Source organism: Panthera pardus, unplaced genomic scaffold, assembly GCF_024362965.1.
Source record: "Panthera pardus isolate Hobbes unplaced genomic scaffold, ASM2436296v1 HiC_scaffold_25, whole genome shotgun sequence".
NCBI lineage: Eukaryota > Metazoa > Chordata > Mammalia > Carnivora > Felidae > Panthera > Panthera pardus.
Genome location: NW_026526821.1, coordinates 85287806 through 85307447, shown reverse-complemented (window position 1 = coordinate 85307447; position 19642 = coordinate 85287806). Strand labels below are relative to the sequence as shown.

General features: G+C 44.2%; 1 protein-coding gene across 2 annotated transcripts in view; it reads right to left on the bottom strand.

Moving 5' to 3' along the window:
- The window catches only part of ARHGAP25 (Rho GTPase activating protein 25), a 90437-nt gene that overhangs the window by 45361 nt on the left and 25434 nt on the right, over nt 1-19642 (bottom strand). For both annotated transcript variants that reach the window (XM_019440577.2, XM_019440581.2), the window contains exon 2: nt 3192-3391. In XM_019440577.2, the coding sequence (XP_019296122.2) occupies nt 3192-3391 (200 nt within the window). The remainder of the gene's footprint in view (nt 1-3191; nt 3392-19642) is intronic.

Here is a 19642-nt window from a genome sequence, read left to right as displayed (position 1 = left end):
TCCAACTTCAGCTCAGGTCAGGATCTTGCAGTTTGTGGGTTCGGGTCCCACGATAGGCTCTGTGCTGACAAGTCAGAGCCTGGAGCCTGTTTTGGATTCTGTGTCTCCCTCTCTCTCTGCCTCTCCCCTGCTCATGCTCTGTCTCTCTCTGTCTCAAAAATAAATAATAAAAACATTTTTTTGAAAAAGTACTCTATTTTTAAAGTTTGTTTTTTAGTTTATTTATTTTGAGAGAGAGAGAGAGAGAGAGTGTGTGTGTGAGCAGGGGAGGGGCTGAGACAGAGAGGGAGAGAGAAAGAATCCCAAGAAGGCTCCACACTGTCAGCACAGAGCCCAGCACGGGGCCCGAACCCACGAACTGTGAGATCATAACCTGAGCTAAAACCAAGAGCTGGCCGCTTAACCGACTGAACCACCCAGGCACCCCCAAAGTACCTTATTTTTAATAGATTTTCCTTTACCTTAATGAAATAATTATGGATATACAAAAAGCAGACAAGGATGCCCAGTTAACTCTTATTTGTAATAATAATATAAAAACAACAGCCCAAATAAATTATAGAATGTCCATACAATAGACTGTTCAGCCACCATTAAGAATTATATTGTAAAAGAATATTTAATAATAACTTATGACTTATCATTAATTTTTAAATTAAAGAATATTATTATACTAATTTGTATTTAGAATAAGTGAGTTTCTAATTATATATGTATAGAAAGAACTAGAAGAAGTGAGGATTTAGGTGGTTATTTCTTGTTAATGGGATAATTTTCATTTTCTGCTTTGTGCTCTCTGCATCTCCCAAATTTTCTGCCATGCACACAGATAGCTTTTGTGATTAAAAAAAAAACACATCTATATAAAATAAAATCTTCTTTCTAATACATTATCATCTTACTCCTAAAAGCTTTTAAAAACTTTTTATATCTGAAATGAGTAATTGATTTTATCAAATGCTTCTTGTAGCCACAATTTAGAGGTTGTGTAGTTTTTCCTTATTTGACTTATTGATCTCACCCTATTGATCTCAACCTAGTGATCGTATTATATTAACAGATTTCCTTTAGGAAAAAAAAAAAAAACAAACATAGTTGGCATCCTAGAAGAAGCTTTACCTAATTATCCTAGGCTACTTTAATCCTGAGAGGATTTTGAGTTGCCTCCTTCAGAAGTAAAGGAGAGAAGCTAGGACCTCCAATTATTTATTTAACCCTTGACATCAGTTTATGTTTTCACAAAACAGTTTTTTACACATGCTTCATATTATTTTGAGCCTGTGATAAGTGCAGGCCAGGTATGATTGTATCATTTTACAAAAGAAGAAAGGAGGACCCAGAACAATGAAATAATCACACGGCCAGACAGTAGAAGAGCCAGGAAAAGAACACAAGCTTGGACATATGACACCTCTTACCGTCTACACCCCGTGGAAATAAACCCCACTGAGCCATCCTTTCTGCTGATCTGGGAAGGCTAATGTATTAGTGCCGCCTCCCTCAATCTGCACAGGGGAAGACTTCATACATCGGCTACTCACCATCACCTTAGCCTATAATTGCTTGGTTCTGATAGGGCCTGGGTTGTTCGTAAAGTAAAAGAAAGTCTGGCTACCAGGCACAGGACACTGAGCAAGAACCCAGTCTGTGGTGGGGTCTCTGGCCCTTCTCCAACCTTTGCAGTGACCGACACCCACAGCCCTCAAGTGGAGGGCCTGCTTAACCAGGTGCTGCTGATGTGTCACAGATCCCGAAGCTTATTCTTAAAGAGAACTGCACTCTCCCAAAATGACTGTCTAGTTTCTTTACCTACCCTGCCATCCACCCTCAATATCCTTACCCTTCTTGGGGCTTTTTTTCTGAATCCAGAAGGTTCTGGAATCTGTCTTCCCGAATAAGCTCCTTCTGGCCAACCCCGCTCTTCCACCTCCACAAACATGAGCTCTAGATGGGGTGGCCAGTCATCCTGGTTGCTCCAAGACATGCAGTTTAAACCTGGGGTCCCAGGATAATTGTTAATGGCACCCCCTTTCACTTTCATGCACTACTTTGGCCATGAGGAATCACTAGTCCCAAGATTTAGGACCAAAGTCCTCTCTGACCCCATCCATTCCATCTGGAAATTCTGTTTGCTGTACTTTCAAAGTATACCCAGAACCTGATCATCTTCCTCTAGCCCACAGTTCCCACCGACATTCTAAATGACACAACCTCTCACCTAGATTACCACCATGCCTCCTGCCTCTGGCCCTGAATCTATTTTGAACACCATAGCCACAGCCATCTTTTTACAACATAAGCCAAAGAATATCCCCTTTCTTCCCCATAGCCCAGTGCTTCCCCATAGCCCTCAGTGTAGTGGTCTTCTTTGCTATCTGCACTGTGACCCTCAAGTCTGCCCTCCCCTCTCTGACCCCATCTCATTCCCTAGTTCCGTTGCCTCCATGTTGACTCCTTGCTATTCCCAATGCACAGCAGACTTGTTCCACCTTCGGGCCTTTGCACTGCTTTTCCTCTCTGCCTGAAGCCCTCTTTCCCCAGAGACCCACCTGACTAATTGCCTCTCTTCCTCAGCCATACTGACCACCCTTTGTAAAATTGTACCACATCCCCCAAATGGTTGATCTCTCCTTAACTCTTTTTTTTTTTTTTTTCTTGGAACTAGTTGTTTCTTAACAAACCACATACTCTCCTTATTTATTACTTTCTGTCTTTCCCCTTATCTTCTAATTTCTACATGCAGGGACTTTTATCTGTTTTAGTCACTGGTTGATTTCAAGTATCCAGAACAACCTGTCCAGAACATCCTGGACATATGTACCTATGTCCAGTACATAAATGATGTTCAATAAATATTGGTCAATCAAACAAACCAATTCTCCTGAACACAAATCCACTCTCTGAGCCCTCATACACCGCGACCCCTCCAAGACCATGTCGCCAGCCTTGACTTAAGGGCTGCGGTTGGGAAGCTCCTCAGTGTGCACCCCCGATCTTGGCCGTGGAGGATCACCTGTCATCTCTGCGACTCAGTTTACCTGCCTAAAAACTGGTGGAAAGGAGAAAGGGAACACTTCTCGGATGGATGCGGGTCCAGCCCCAGGGAGAAGGCCTGCGGGTGCCTCCCCCACCTGCGTGCGCACACAGGGGAGCCCTGCCAACAGGGACCAACAGCCTAGCCGGTCTGGTACCTGCGGCTTCACGTCCTCTTCGTCCTTGTAGTAGTAGAGCTGCTGCGCCCTCAGCACAAAGTATCTCTGCTGCCAGTTCTTCACGATGGACCTCTGCTTCTTCAGCCAGCCCATCTTGATGGGCCTCTCCAGCGGGTTGGGGGCGGACGGCTGGTGGAGGGCGGCCATCTGCTCGCCGGTCATCACGCTCCTGGACCGAGCTGTGGAGAGGAACAGACAGGCAGGCTGGCTGAGGGACATGAAGCGGCGTGCAGAGAGGGTGGGCGCCGAGGCCACAGAGGGAGCCCCAGGGGGCCGCGTCCCAGTCAGGCCGGGCTCACGGGGCCGGGCTTGCAGGAGGGACGAAGCCCCGAACCCCCAAAGGGCAGCCGAGGGGCCTGCTCAGGACGCGGGCTGGCCGGGGACAGGGAAGCCGGAGGCAGCCGGAGGCCCGATGCGTAAGAAGTCCGGAGCCCGAGGCCGGCCCCGTCATTCTGCAAAGAGAAAGGCTGGCTGGAGCCTTCTGAAGAGGAAGTGGCCGCAGCATCTGACAAAAGGTGCTTCCTTTTTCCTGCGTGGGAGTCGGTATCTGACAAGAGAGAAAACAGTGCCCGCTCGGAGGGTTCGGGGACTCCCACGCAGCTGCAGAGGCAGCCGGAAGCTGGCCGGGCACTGTCCCCAGGGCAGGAGCTGGCGCGCCCGCTGGGACCTCGCATCGTCCGGCAGCGTGCCTCCCCAGCAGGCCCCGAACCCCCTGCCCAGTCCACGCCCCCAACGTGCAGGAAGCTGGCACCTCCTTGAATGCTCCTGCCCAGTGTCCCTGAGTGCCGCTCTGTCCCCTGCCCTCTGAGAGTGTTTACAGCCCTTTATGCTCCACCAGGGGCCTCACTGTAGCTGCCTTCCTACCACAGGGTCAGCCAAATGGGCCCTTCCATGCGCTGACGACACACAAGCTCTGGAAAGGAAAATGAAATCTGCCAGCAGAAAACAGCAGGGGAATCTGAATTCAGACCCTCAACCCTTGTTATCTCGCAGTTGGTTTTTGTTTTCACACCAGAGCTCTGCTGTCACTGGATCAGATCCAAGTGTCCACAGCTTGTCTCCAAGGTAACTCCGGGGTGGGATAACTGTCTCCTTTCTTTCCCTCCCCAGCAATCCATCAGCAGGCCTGTGGTCCTGCTGAACATATCCTCTGAGCCCCACCTCCCTTCTTTCCTGCCAGTTCTACAGTGCCCTTCTACAGAGTTCCACCACATCAGAGTGCCATCCTGGCTACATGCTGCCAGCCCCCAGTGCCTGCACTCCTATCCTTGATGGAAGAAGTCTCTGTCTTACAGCCCCTTTCTTCAGCTTTTGCAGGTCCGTGCAAAAAGCAGCTGAATGCAGCCAACTTCACTCTTACCCATTTCACCCAGCCTGGTTGGAGACCAGCTCTTCCTTTTCTGGCTCTTGGATGCTTGAGTACATTACAAAACTTCTCTGAGCCTCAGTTTCCTTGCTTGTTAAGAGGATAATAATTCTATGGAATTATTGTGGAGATTAAACAAGCTAACATATATAAATATATATAACTTGGACAGTACCTGGTCCAAAGTAAGCTAAAGTCACTTGTTAGTTTTATTAACAGGTGACATTACTTCCTGCTACAAGGTTGGAGATCATCTCTGACAGCTTCCTAAACTTCCTTCTGCATTTGAGAATGTTGCTCTATAATCAACTTCTTCTCTTCCTTCATTCCTATCTTTAATGCATTGAATCAACAACTTTTCCTATTGCTTTTGACTCCTTTCTTTCTATCTGCTTCTAGGCCTGTGGTTTTCAAACTTTATCTATGCTCATGGCATACTTCCGGATACCAGAATTTTATATGACATCACAGACTAATTGTATTCAGAGTTATCCCCCTATTTACATGTTTTACCCTTCAGTCCTGTATTGCTGTCTCCAGAGGACTCTGTTCCCTTGATCCTCACAAGGAGCCTCTGTTCCTGTCACATACATTGTAACTTGCAGTGACCCCTCACCTCCCACTAGAGATTGGAGAGATCATACCATGTGGTACACCAGGGGACAAAGCATACTTGATTCTTCCTCCTTTTAGACAGATATCATCTTAACAGTGCAGAAACTCAGTTGCAGAAAAAAGTCATTTGACATTTTGATGCCAATTTGGCAGCATGCTTGCAAAGGGTTTGCTTTGTATCAGTGCGTCCTAGCACCCCAGTTAAGAATTTTATCTTAGGAGCATCCGAGTGGCTCAGTCAGTTAAGCAGCCAACTCTTAATTTCGGCTCAGGTTATGATCTCACGGTTAGTGAGATCGAGCCCCACATTGGGCTCTGTGCTAAGAGGGCGGAGCCTGCTTAGGATTCTCTCTTTCCCTCTCTCTGCCCCTCACCCGCTCATGCTCTTTCTCTCTCTCAAAATAAACATTAAAAAAAAAAGAATTTTATCTTAGATCTTGCTCCTCAGTTAACTACTGTCTTCATGATCTTCCAATCTTCCACCTGTCACTCAAAGAACAGCCACTCTGAGGCTAGTCACGTACTGTAAGTCTGCGTAAATGATCTAAAAGAATGATAGGAGGGTCTTGGCAAGAATACAATGGGAGGAAGGAATTTGAAGAACTGTATACAGCTCTGTCTCTCTAGGTCAGAGACCATTACTTGCAAAGACTCCTATCTGTCCTAGAAAGAGGATAGATTGTAGGCAGAAATGAAAAGAATGGTTCACACAGAATTTGTTTAAAAATGGAAGAATGAGGCATTCCAGCAAATTTGGGGGAGTTCTTCTTCAGCTTAATAGCCTCAGCATAGCCTAGCCCAATGTGACCATTCACCTGAAGCAGCATCAGACTTGGGAGGGACGGCCACCTTCCTAACAGGGGCATAATGAGGAGCCTTTAGTTGGCTTCTGAGGTGATGTCACCACATGAAGCCAGCCCAGGAAGGAAGAGAAACAAGCAGATGTCACATGAATGTTTTGAGGACTCAGGCATCCTGAGCCACCCCCAGAGACCCAAAGAAATTGTTAGAACCACAATGGGAGAAACCACAGGTCTCAAACAGCATTGAAGGAGTGGGATGGAGGAAACAGAAGCCAAAAAGACACTATAATTGAAAAGAATTAACTCAGCACAGCACTTAGTTGCTGGGATATTCATCTGCGGTTAGTTCTGTGAAATGTTTATGCTCTGTTGTGGCAAAGACAATGACAAATATGTGAAAACAAAACATCCTTTAGAAATATCTGTGCATCATAGGATGCAAAAGCAAGAGGAGGTATGGAGAGCTTATGTTCTCAGACCTGGCCAACAGGGACTCTGATGCCCGTGTGCCTTATAGGCAACCACCTTGTCTGCCTGCATTATGGTCAAGGCCTTGACTGACCATCTTTTATATTCCAGAAGTGATACCATTCACCCACACCTCCACCCAATGCTTCTTGAGTACCTGTTCTCATCCTCATTGTGAGTGGTATGGCTACACACCACAGTTTGAGTATAGATAGCTCTGTACAAGCCTCCACAAGGCTAGAATTAGTCCTAAACACTGCAGAAGTGACAGCTAGGGCTCCAATGAGCCAGTGGCTAAGGCTAAGGGAGCTTTCTGTCCCATGTCAGAGCTATCTCCCACTTTGGCCTTCAGCATTGCTTACCAGCCAGACCTATCATGAAATGATTCAAATATCAAGGAAGGAATCCTGATGGGCTTTAAGTTTGACTTGTTTGGGGCTAAATTTCCTTGTTAGCTCCTTTGAACAGTCTCTCTTCTTTGTGGGTGTGACTTGTTCCCAGATAAAGTAAACAAAGAAATCTGTTACTATTAATGGAGCTGTTTCTCATAATGAAAAAAAAAACTGTGATAAGCTTTGCTTGTGAGCCAGTCATTGCACACAGAGTGCACGCTCCCAGCCCTGGGGGAAGGAGATCTGAGCCAGGCTGTGGGCTGGAGAAGGGGCTGTGGACAAACGAGGCAAGGTGGGAAGTCAGAAGGCAGTTGCTAAGTGTTTACAGAAAGCTCTGGGGAAGTGGGAAGTGAGGGTTTCCATAAAATCAGAAACCCACCCTTACTTTAGTAGAGAGAGAAAGAAGGACCCCCTAATACTGTGCTGTCCAACACAGTATCCACTTGCTGTGAGTGGCTATGTATATGCAAATGAATTAAAATATATTAAATTTAGTTCCTCAGTCACACCAGCTACCTTTCAAGTGCTCAGTAGCCCCATGTGGCTCACGGCTACAGTATTGGACAACACAGATAGAGAATATTTCCATCATCACAGAAAGTTCTACTGGTTAGCACTTCCTGGAATCTGAGTGTTATCATTACTAAGCATGAAACAAAAATGGATTATAAATGATGGGGCAGCATTTCATCAAATAGAAAATCAAGCTAGAGGTCCCTGAGAAGAAGTATCTTCAGGTGGCTGAGTGAGGAACTCAGCCTTGATCTGAGAGGTACTATGGAGGCACTCCATGTACCTTGGCAAGGGAGGCCCATGAGAAAATATGGATGAGTTACATAATAGTACATACAGTGTATGCTGAATTTTACTCTGCATTACGGGAGGGCACCAAAAAGAAAAGAGAAATGGAAGAAATGCCACATGCCCAGAAGTGCCAGATGATGCTTCTGCAGTAGAAGTTACCTACTCTCTGCCCCAAGTTGGAGCAAGAGAAAATTCAAGACAGAAGTATAAACAGAGAAGTCATCTTGGGAAGCATGATCACTTCCTTTCTTCATCTTCCCATCTTCTGACCCCTAACCCCAAAAATAATCAATCACAAAATCTTCTAGGGCCAACTTTTGAGATATTTCTTCTATCTGCTCTCAACTCCACTTCAGTTTTTCTTCTATTTTAGATGGCTTCAAATCTATGGGTGAGATGCCAATAGTTCATTCAAAGCTGGGTATTTTCTCAATGTGATGATATGAGCGGTGCATTAGTCTGAGAACCATGTTTAAATGGCTTTGAAAAAAGAGTAGAATTTACACGCTTCACCCCCCAGAAACCCTCTCTTGAGCTGCAGTCTCAACCATCTAACTGCCTGCAAGTACCTCGGTAGGAATCTCAAGGTCACCACATTGCTAGTGAATATATCACCTTCCCCTCCTTACCTCCACCATTCCCTTTGCCTTGCACCCACAAACACACCCAAACCTGCTTTACCTCCCCTGATCTCCATGATGTGCTGTGAGTGATGTCTTCCCAGCCAACCAACTAAACCAGAAAGCTGCCCCATTCCACAGAGTCACCACAACCAACAACGCTCTCTCTCTGATCTAACCTTCCTCTCTATTCACCCCCTCCCTGATTTTGTGGACCCTTCTATTCTCTTTCTGGATTTCCACAATAGTTCCTGATGTGTCTCTTCTCCTACCAGTCTCACCTCCAGTCCATTGGTGACATTATCTATGACATGGTCCTTCTAAAACACAAATCTGCTCATGTTACTCTCTTGCCTAAAGCCTCAGATGACCCTCCAACCCCTTCATCCTAAAAGATGTGGGCTAAACTCCCTACCAGGAGTTCTGAGCCCATATTTTTCCTCCTGCATTTCCTGCTCCTTTTCCACACACATACTGCACTTCTCCCTGCCCATCCCCAACCACCCCCAATTTAACCTCTTGGAAAGCTCTTGTTCATCCTTTAAGACTTACTTCAGGCCACATCTCCCATGAGAAGCATTCCTAGCCCTGTCAGACTCAGTCACTCCGTGGGCTCTGTTATCTCTTAACTGGGAACACATGTCCATCAAAACACTTCTCATCCTGCCTGGTCCTTTTTTCTTACTCTGTCTTCCCTTCCCATGTATGCTGTAAGGACATAGGGGCTCTTCCTTTGGACTTGCTCATCTTTGAATCCCCAGCAGCTAACACAGTGCCTGACAAAGAGAAGGCAGAGGGCACAGGCTTCCACATATGTAGCCTTGGGTGAGTCATATTCAATCTGTGAGGACCCATTTCCTCCTCTGTGAAATTGTGATAATGATATATACCATGCTGGTGGCTAGTCTATAAGAATGAATAATGATGTGTGGACAGACCCAAACCACTGTCTGCTTCTTAGAACATGGGCATTAAATGGAGGTTATTATTATTAAAATGGACTAGATTTTATGTTAAATGGGAGGAAAGACAAAGATGAGAGAAGGGATGAAAGGAAGGAGAGAGGGAGAAAAGGAAAAAGGGAAGACTGGTCGGACATTGTACAATATTCCAGGTGCAAATCCAGAAGCCTAATTTGGACGGTTGTAATGGAGAAAGATAGAATAGGAGAGGCAGTTGTGAAGTGAACCACCAGACCTCAGCACCTGGCCAAACAAGGAGGAGTGGGAGGCGAAGACTTGTGTGAGTGTTGGGGTCACCTCGAGTAAGGTAGCCTTCTCCATCTGTTCGTGTGACATACATTGGCTGAGCACGTGGTGTGCACCAGGAACCATGTCCAGTTCTGGGATAGAAGATCAACCAGATACAACCCTGTCCCCAAATAGCTCAAGGATCTGGAATACCTAGTCATAGAGGCAAAGAAGGAGGTCAGAAGACAAAGTGGGTTTGAACAGACAGGGGAATCCAGTTCCTGGCATGGAAGGATACAAGGCTGGACCAAGAGCTGTAGACTTTTCCAGAGCTCTGGTGTTGACTGGTAAAGCCTGGGAATTAAGAAAGAGATTAGGGGGAGAGGTGCAAGTGAATGCCAGGAGATTGGAGTGCTGTGAAAATTTCAGATCTGAAAAGTAGCACAACAGATGTTCAGAAACCAAAGAAAAGCCTGGGCACACAGGGCACTGGCACAGAGGGAAGCGCTTTTAAATCGAGGCTATGGAGATAAACTTAGGTAAGGGATAGAAAAGGTTACTGTTTTCCTTGGGACTTTAAAAAGACCTTACAGAAAGTCTAAATATGGGAAAAAGGAAGTGTAGCAAGAAAATCCATGATCACCAAGAGTTTGGGGATAGAGCAGGGGCTACCACTTGGAAGGGCAAAATGAGAGGAAAGAGGCTGTGATTCTGTGCCAAGCAAAATCCAGGGCCAGTTCAGGCCCATTTCACATCTCTGGGCCAGGAGCAGTGTTTGGAGCAGATGGTGCCTTTGAGTGGAGAAATAGGTTCCTCTGTCTCTGGATGGATGGATGCAGCCCCACACCAGAGTAATAGCTTGATGAGAGGAGCACCAGTGGGTTTCAGCCCTATTCATCCTTTCCGTCAAGGCCTTAGTACAGTGCACGCTTACACAACCTCACATGTTCGGCAAGAGCTCATTTAAGGATACAAAGCACCATTCAAAAGCAAGAGGTTCTTTTTGAAGAAGTATTTGAGTTTCTGATCTCAGTTTTTTTCTCTCAGAAAGGTATATTTGTCTACAAAGGTAAACTGGAGGCCCCATGGCCTCAGGGATAAACATCTTTGTGTTTTTATCACAAGTCTGCAGGTGATAAGTTGCTGGAACTATAAAGAGATTCTTGAGAGCAAGAACCGTGTCTTATTCATTTCAGTATCCCGAGGAGCTTCAGTGTCTGGTGCAGAAAAGTTAACTGGGAGGAATGAAGAAATTAGAGAGGTGTATGTGTGCATGTGTGCGTGAGAGGTGTGTGTGTGTGAGAGAGAGAGAGAGAGAGAGACAGAGACAGAGACAGAGAGAAGGAGAGAGAGAGAGTTATGGAGAGAAAATAATGTTGAGTAATGTTCAAATAAAAGATTCATAGCATGGATTTTTAACAACAACAAAAACGCTTTCTCTCTTATCTCTTTAATTAACCAATCAGAAAATTTTATTGGGCATTTCTTATAAGCAGGGCAGAGGGCTAGGTAATGGTCCGGGTTTAAAAACTAGAGGAAACCTTCTAAATTAAGATTGAGACTTGTAGGGTTTCAAATATTTACTGTGCACCCTGGCACACAAAAATTCATTCCACCACCCCCTGTTGCCAATGGCTGCCCCAGTCCCAGCCCTAATTCTTGATGACATCAGCCATGTCACACTCTCCTTGTATAAAATAGGGGGATTCGTAATCAGTCATGAATCAAGAAGTGTTAAGGAGAGATTAGCACCTAGTTGAGGCTTTCCTTCTGGTAAAATTAGAATGGGAAAAGAGTTGCACTGATGAAGACAATGGAATCAAAGCTCAACCATCAACAAGTAGGTTCCCAAGGGCCCGGTGGTTTTACCAATTTCTTCACCAATCTAAACACACCTTCTAGAAGAGTATCTGGTTAAATGAAGTTTCCCAATATATACTTGTTAAGTGAAATAAACATTTTAGAATGAAAAGCAAGCCACTATCAGGTATTGTGTATATGCAACAAATATTGGCCAGTTTACCTGTTCACGGGATTTCTAGATGCATTCACATGCGCCCACTCCAGCAGAGTGAGCAATAGAAGATAGAAAGCCTGATCTAATAATGATGTGTATCTATAGTGATATATTTATTGAGTGTTTACCACATGCCAGCCACAGTGCAAACATTTTATAAATCTAGTTTCATTTAATGCTCATGCTAACTCTTTATGGGAAGCACAATAGCTGTGTTACAGACAAGGTCATCTCTGTCTTACAGACAAGGATCTGAAGCTCACAGAGGTGAAATGAATGGCCCCAGTTATACTGCTAGAAATTGGATTTCAAAGCCCAATGCCCATATGTAGACTACACTGTCCACAGGGAAGCATGTATTCTAGTGGTAAAGAGAGGCACCTAGATTGGGAACCAATGTGTAACAGTTCACAGGGGCAGACGGTAAATGGGAAGTGAAGAAGAGACAGTGCTACCCTTGCCCTGGGCAAGGGAACAAAGGCACTATTCCCAGCCCTTCATGTGGGACACCTGCTTCAGCCTGTATCCATTTTGCCTCAATATTATGCATAAATAATTTTGTGCTATTTTTCCTATCCATTGTAGGCTCTGTAAGCCTCAATAGGTCTTGAGAAAACAGTGACAAAAGACAATGCTGAAAGCCCAAGCCCATCACGGAGACTGTCCTGACAGGCTTACAGGAAGATGGATGTATTAGGTGGTCCTGCCATGTCTTACCAGCTCTCTGCCCAAGCTCATTTGAAGAGACCTAAGGACTCCGACCAAAGCCCATGGTGACTGACCTATGAGAGGGAGGAGTTAACCCAGGCTAGCCCTCTACTCAGGCCCACACCTCAGCTCACAGCTAGTGGACCACCCAGGCTGAGAAAGGGGCTGAGGGGAGCCACACAAATCATGTGAAAGGCACATGTGCGTGCACACCCACGCACACACACACACACACACACACACACACACACACATGCATGCATGTACACGCACACCTGCCTATCCGGTTACCAGACTGTGGGAAGATGGCCCTCCTAGAAGAAAGTTAGGCCTTTAACCTCAGAACCTTCAGACTCACTTTCTTTATTCTTTTTCTCTTTTCTTTCTCCAAGGCAAACTGCCCTCCATTTTAAAGCCCATACCATTCGGGACATGGGAAACTTTTAAAATCTTTTCAGTTTCAAGACCTGGCATTTAAATTTTAGGAAAAGTGTATCCTGTGGTTACTCTCCTAGATTTTTCTTTTAATTCTAAGCTTCGTTTTTAATTTTAGTATGAAAATCTTTTCCACCTGCCAAAAGCCACAAGCCATAAGATGAGGATAGCCAAGGGGATTTCTCTGTGCACCTGAAATGAGACAAACTGACATAACCCAAATCAAAGAAATCTCTAAAAGTTATTTTCTGAACACCTGCCTCCGTACTCAGGAACTGAGCAGGTTTAATTTTCCCATGTTCTATAGCTTGTAGAAATGTCCTTCATTTTTTAAAAATGTTTTTTAAAGTTTATTTATTTTGAGTTGGGGGGAGAGAGAGAGAATCCCAAGCAGGCTCCATGCCTTCAGTTCAGAGCCTGATATGGGGCTCAAACCCACAAACTGTGAGATCATGACCTGAGCCAAAATCAAGAGCTCAACCAACTGAGCCACCAAAGTGCCCCTGCCCTTCATCTTTTGGCAAGTAAGCACTTCAACCTAAAAAGGCAAATTTTGTTTTGGAAAGACACTTAGGCCAGATCACTGTCTTTTGCAGGAAGAGGTTAAAAAATGTGGTCTCAGTAGCAATATGAAGGAGAGAGAGTGAGTGAGAGAAGAAAGGGGGGTGGTGTCAGAGAAGGAGAGAGAGAGGGAAGAGGGGGCGGAGACAGGGGGAAGGGAGGGAGAGAAGTGGCTTCCTGTGTCTCGGGCTTGCAAAGTCTCCTGCACTCACAAATGCTCTCAACCTAGGGTGCCTCTCCAGGGCCACCCCTCTGGTGTCCACATTTTGGAGCTTGTATGTTTCTTGGGAATTCAGAGTACAGTTGCCTCTTGTGTCTCCATCCATTGCAATAGTTTAAGGGCCCCCCTCTTTCTATCTTTGCATAACAGGAAGCCAACTGTAATAACAAGAAGCTTACAGAATTGTGAATGCTTCCTACTTAGCACTGCCAGGGCTGCCTCTTCCTCAGCACAAGGTGAAGTGGAGATTTGGCAATCGGGTGGTAAATGTTTCTTGGGTTGAGAATGTGGCTGTTTGTGTATAGAAGCCAACTGCCTTCCCAGACATCAGCGTGAGGAAGGACTTTGCATCATGTAGGACTGTGGGACAATTAGCACAGCAAATTCCGCTGGGTGTTCATGTGGTGTGCTCAAGCAAGAAAGGGACTTAGGAGAACTATTGATCCTTCGATTGTCACTGCTCATCATTTTTTTCTAGTTAACAGGTTTTGCTTAGTCACTAACATTCATAAATAAATAGCACATTCAAAGGTTTGACGTATTTGTATTTTATAAGCCCAAATGAATTCTGGGGCTCCAGTGTTTCACAGCAGTGATCCAGCCAGGGCAACGCTGAAGCCTGGCACCCATGACCAAGCACAGGGTCACCCATCCTATAGATGTCACTCCATTCTATAATGTGTGTTTGTGGAAACACAAACAATAATGTGTGTGTTTCTAGGGCCTTCACCTGGTCTTCAGTGATTTCTAACCTTGCGGTCCTACTAAGGATGTGGACAATGAAAAATTCGTACGGTGGGATGGGCCTGGCATACAAGTCATGATATGTTTCTCTTATTCTACAACCTGATGAAAAGATTCTATTAAAAACTGAGGAATTTAGATTATGGATAGAGTATAGATGATACCAAAAAATTATTAATGAGTTTTGCTAGATGTGATCAGTCAATGTGGTTAGGGAAAAAAATGTCCATAAATTTTCATTGTATTTACTTATTTTGAGAGAGAGAGAGAGAGAGAGAGAGAAAGCACAAGCAGGGGAGGGGCAGAGAGGACAGACAGAATCCCAAGCCAGCTCCGTGCCATCAGCACAGAGCCTGGTATGGGGCACGAACTCACGAACTGTAAGATCATGACCTGAGCTGAAATCAAGAGTCAGAGGCTTAAACGACTGAGCCACCCAGGCACCCCCAAAATGTCCACATTTTTAAAAATGTATGTTTAAGGATGAGGAATAAAATTACATAGCATCAGGGAATTGCTCTAAAATGTCCCAGCAAAGAAAAAAAAGACCTAGTAAAAGCAAATGTGATAAAATCTCGATAACTGTTTAATTTCAGTAATGGACATTCAGAGGAGTTTATTGAACTTACTCTATATTGGTGTTTGAAATGTGTATATAATAAGCAATCTTTTTCAAGATTCTATTAAGTTTTCAAACATACATTCTATTAGTCTTATTTTTTTTCCACACATCAGCTATTGCCCCGAACTTCAACTTGCTCATTTTCCCAGGCCTGCATTCCCAGACCTGTTAGTTATTCCTCTGAGCACAGCAGAATGATCCTACACAGATGTTATACCACACATGGACACATTCTTCCCGGACAGACCCTGCCCCTCCATTCCACTGCACTGTCACTTATCACTTAATGAAGGGGGAGAACGAGGGATTCCTGATACTTCCAGTTATGGATAGTATTTCCCATAAAGTCAACTTTTACTGGAACTGTTAGCCGTGGTGATGGTGTGTGCATGTGCATGTGTACACGTGTATATGTGCACATGTGTATACATACACACACACACACACACACACACACACACACACACACACACTTCCCCAGCATAGGGGGAGAAGGAATGGACAGCCCCACTGTGAAAAACAGCTGTGGCAAGGAAGGCAGAGAGTCTCCATCTTGTATGACAATTCCTTCTGATTAGGGGGGATGTCTGGGATGTCTGAGGCTTAGTACAGGCTCAATGGGAAAAATGCAGTGACTGCTTATCAGTGTTTGCAATGACGGAAGTTGGAGAAAGTGATAGTCCATAGGCCACCACTGCAGCATGGTAAATAGCCCACTTGATCTTTGTTCCCCTACCCCTGAGGTTGAGAGGCAGGCAACGTAGAGTAGTGGAAGTTGTATCTGATTGGGCATCACGAGACCTGGGTTCAAGTTCTAGCTCAGACACAAACCAGCTGTATAATTCTCTTGGCCTTCCTGAGCCTTCGTTTCCTCATTTAGAAAATCAAAGGATGAAAATAAACCATCTTGAATACATTTCCAACTCTAAATGTTTTCTTTTTTTTTTTAATTTTTTAAAAAAAAATTTTTTTTAACGTTTATTTATTTTTGAGACAGACAGAGACAGAGCGTGAACGGGGGAGGGGCAGAGAGAGAGGGAGACACAGAATGGGAAGCAGGCTCCAGGCTCTGAGCCATCAGCCCAGAGCCCGACGCGGGGCTCGAACTCGCGGACCACGAGATCGTGACCTGAGCTGAAGTCGGACGCTTAACCGACTGAGCCACCCAGGTGCCCCTAAATGTTTTCTGATTACTTACAAAACATCCATCAGGCACCTGATTAGTGTTGTAATCCTATTTTAGGTGAGACAGGTCTAACTTAATTTGTCAACTCAGGCAGGACTCTGGATCCGATATCAAGAACACAGGCCTCTAGCAATGCATTTATTTAACTGATCAAGAAAAATGGAATTGGCAAAAGACATAATCTGGGCGATTTTAATCAAACACAGGTGGCACGGCATGCCCCTGGGTAGAATGTTTGTGAGTTTCATTATTAAGCTAAAGTTGATCCCCTGAGAAGTCCCGGTGATAATACAGAGCAGGAAGGACAAAGACAAAAGCCACTGTAACTGTTACTCAAGGACTGACAGTTCAACAGGCTGTGTGATCAATTTCTTCTGGAGTAATATCTTAGCTCCCAAATATTATGGACCCATCATCTTCTGGATATATCTCTCTGACTCTAAACCAGACCTTACATATTAAAAACTGCAAACACATCCACACTCTTTCAACCAAAGAAACCTAAAAATTTAGTTAAGGAGATAATAATGTATGTGTATTAGGTTTATTTATAAGGATATTCACTACAGCACTATTGTGTAAAAACCATAAGCCACTAAATGTCCAACAACACGGAATCAGTCAAATGAAGTATGGTATGCCCATAAAGTAAAATACTATGTAGACTTAAAAATGATGCTTTATTGGGTTATAAGGACGTGGGAAAATGTTGAATGTATACTATTGCGTTAAAAATCACTTATTCCAAAATGGTACATAAAAAGTGACTCCATTTTGTTAAAAAAAATATACACATGCACACCCATATACGCACACAGTGTAGCATAGGAAAATCGCAAGCACAAATGTGGTATAGCACAGAAAATCATAATAGCAAGATTCACACCAGAAAGGTGTAGAGTTAAAGGTTATTTTCCTGAGAGGTGGGAGTATGGGGAGTGTATATGTCTTCCCTTTGCTGTCATTTTTTTAATAAAGAAAACAAAAATCACTTGTAATAACTCTGTGTTAGCTTTCTCTTCAATGACCTTCAGGCTGAGTCTCTCAAAATGAAAATTTTAAGACTAAATGAGTCAAGAGAGAGAAATCACTAAGGAGAATCTGTCCCAGTGTTAGGAAGAATTTACATAAGATAAACCAGAGTGAATTCCAAAAGTTTTGAAATAGAACATTTCAGGAGCGAGCTATGTCATCCTGGGCACATGACCCCGTCCTGCCTCATGGGATTACTTGCCAGCAGGATACAATATATAAGTGATCCTTTCTTAAATGTAAAATAGGTTTTGCTTTATTACTATTATCATTAACGAGAAGAACTTACTTCTGAAGAGCTTCATTGCTACATATATAATATGAGGTGGTTTAACAAGATGCTTGCTAAGGTCCTCCTCGACCCCCAAATTCTTCTATTCTCTGTTTACCGGCAGTTTCTACTTAATACCACAATGCATGCAGAGTTTGCAGTTAGAGACAAGGGCAGCAGAAATGAGGGATTCATTATCTGGGAAAGAATAAAAAAGAAAGCATTCAGGGAAGGAAAGGGATCAGTATGGCTTGAAAGCTGTCAGCCAAGACGTCACAGGAACCATAAAATCTGAACACATTCTTTGTGGATAAGCAGGGGCAGTCCTTGGGGAGAGAGAAAAAGGCAGTGTGAAGGCCAAAGGGAGCACAGGGGATGCGCTGAGGGAGCCCAGAAGGAAGAACCACCTAGAATTTCAGGCGGCTTTACCTCATGGCGTAACAGACCCATTTCCAAATTTTCATTGAAATGACCAAAAAATTACTTCAGTTAACAATATGGGGAAATGTGAAATGAAAGCAAAAGCAAAGAAGAATGCTATCTGCCTGCTATTTGGGGGAGGAGGATTTCTGTAAGACGTAGGAAGGCAGGGCTGACCAACATGCAATGCAATAGAAGTAGAGGAACAGCTGCCCGCCCAGAGGGGAAGGTCGCAGGAAGCATTTGCACTGACTCCTGAGACAGGGGCACCAGCGCTGGAGACAAGGAGCAATGAATACCCCAAGAATCACTTTGGGAAGTGCTTAGCGATCAGAAGTCTGGCTGGGGTGTGTCATTTCCAGCTTACTGCAGGTGCGGAAAGTCTGGCCAGAGAAAAAGTGATGGCGCCATCCTGCTGGCTCCTAAACTGGGTCACTGTACCAGTGAGAGTAGGGGACACTTTTCCAACTTCTCTGGGGCCACCACCAGGCGAAAAAAAAGAAACTCTCCACCAGGGGAGCCACTGTCCCTACACTGGATGCTTTTTAAAAAGTTAACACGTAAGCTTATCACAGGGCCCAGCAATTCCACTTCTAGGAATCAACTCCCGAAGACGTGAAAGCACATTTCTTGGATGCAAATGCTCCCAGCAGCTTTATTCTTAATGGTCAAACTGGAAACAATCCAGAGTCCATCCCGTGGTGGATGGACTAACACAGTGTACACGGAGTGGTCCAGCCATTTAATGTAGCACCATTCGAAAACAAAAAGGAACAAAGTACCAACACGTGCTACAGCATGGTGAACCTCAAAACCACTGTGCTCAGTAAAAGAGCCGAATGCACAAGCCAGCATATTCCAATTCCATATACGAGAAATACCCAGAAATGGCAAGGCTATCGAGACAGAGAGCATGCTGTCTGGGGCCAAGGGTGAGGGCAGGGACAGACTGCAAATGGGCAGGAGGAAAGTTTCTGGGGTGACAAAAGTGTTCTAAAATGAGTTTGTGGTGATTGCTACACAGCACTATAAATTTACTAAAAATCATCGAATTGTATAGTGACAGTAGAAGAATTTTACGGCATTGTACCATAAAAACTTGTACCTCAGTAAACTATAAAAGGAAAGATCAAGAACTACGTATATTTAGTTGCCACACACGTGCGCATACACACTCACACATACATACATGCGCACGCACACACGCACATACACGTACACACATATGCATGCACACATGAATGCACATGCACACACATACACACGCACACACACACACAAAACCCACCTGGAAGGACTAAAAATCAAAACAGTCTCTGCATAGAAAAATAGAGTAATTCCACTCATTTTATAAAAATCATTTTAAATAAACCATAAACTCCACAAAGTTAGAGAGCTGCCTGTTTTGTCACTCATGTACCGCAAGTGTCTAGAAAACTCCAGGAATGTAAAAGTACTTCAATATTAGAAAAATTATTCTAAGCATTTTGTAATGGTTTATTATATCAATAAGTCAAAGAACTAAAAATCCGTATGTTTTCAAAAGATTGTGAAGCTACCCTTGATAAAGTTCAATTCTGATTTATATTAGAAAGTCAGTTATCAAGAACGGAAGAATATTTCTTTGGTGGTAAAGAATGTATATCTCAAACCCATAGGAGGGGATTGAGAGAATACTCTGTTCCTAAAAAGTCAACTCCTGAAGATTGGAAGAGCCCAACACTCTTGGGAATTAGATCAAGTGTTTGCTGTTGGGCTGTGTAAGGAAAAACGAAGAAGTACAGGTGAGGTATGTCAAAGAAACAGAAAATGACACAGCAGAAAATTTCTGCACTTCTGTGCAGCACTTCTGGGCTGTCGAGTGGATGAAAGTTTCCACTGCCCTGACATGTTGCAATGCTGGTAAAAAACATCTTAGGGTCTGACAGAAGAAATCATTCTAAAATTCATGAAACA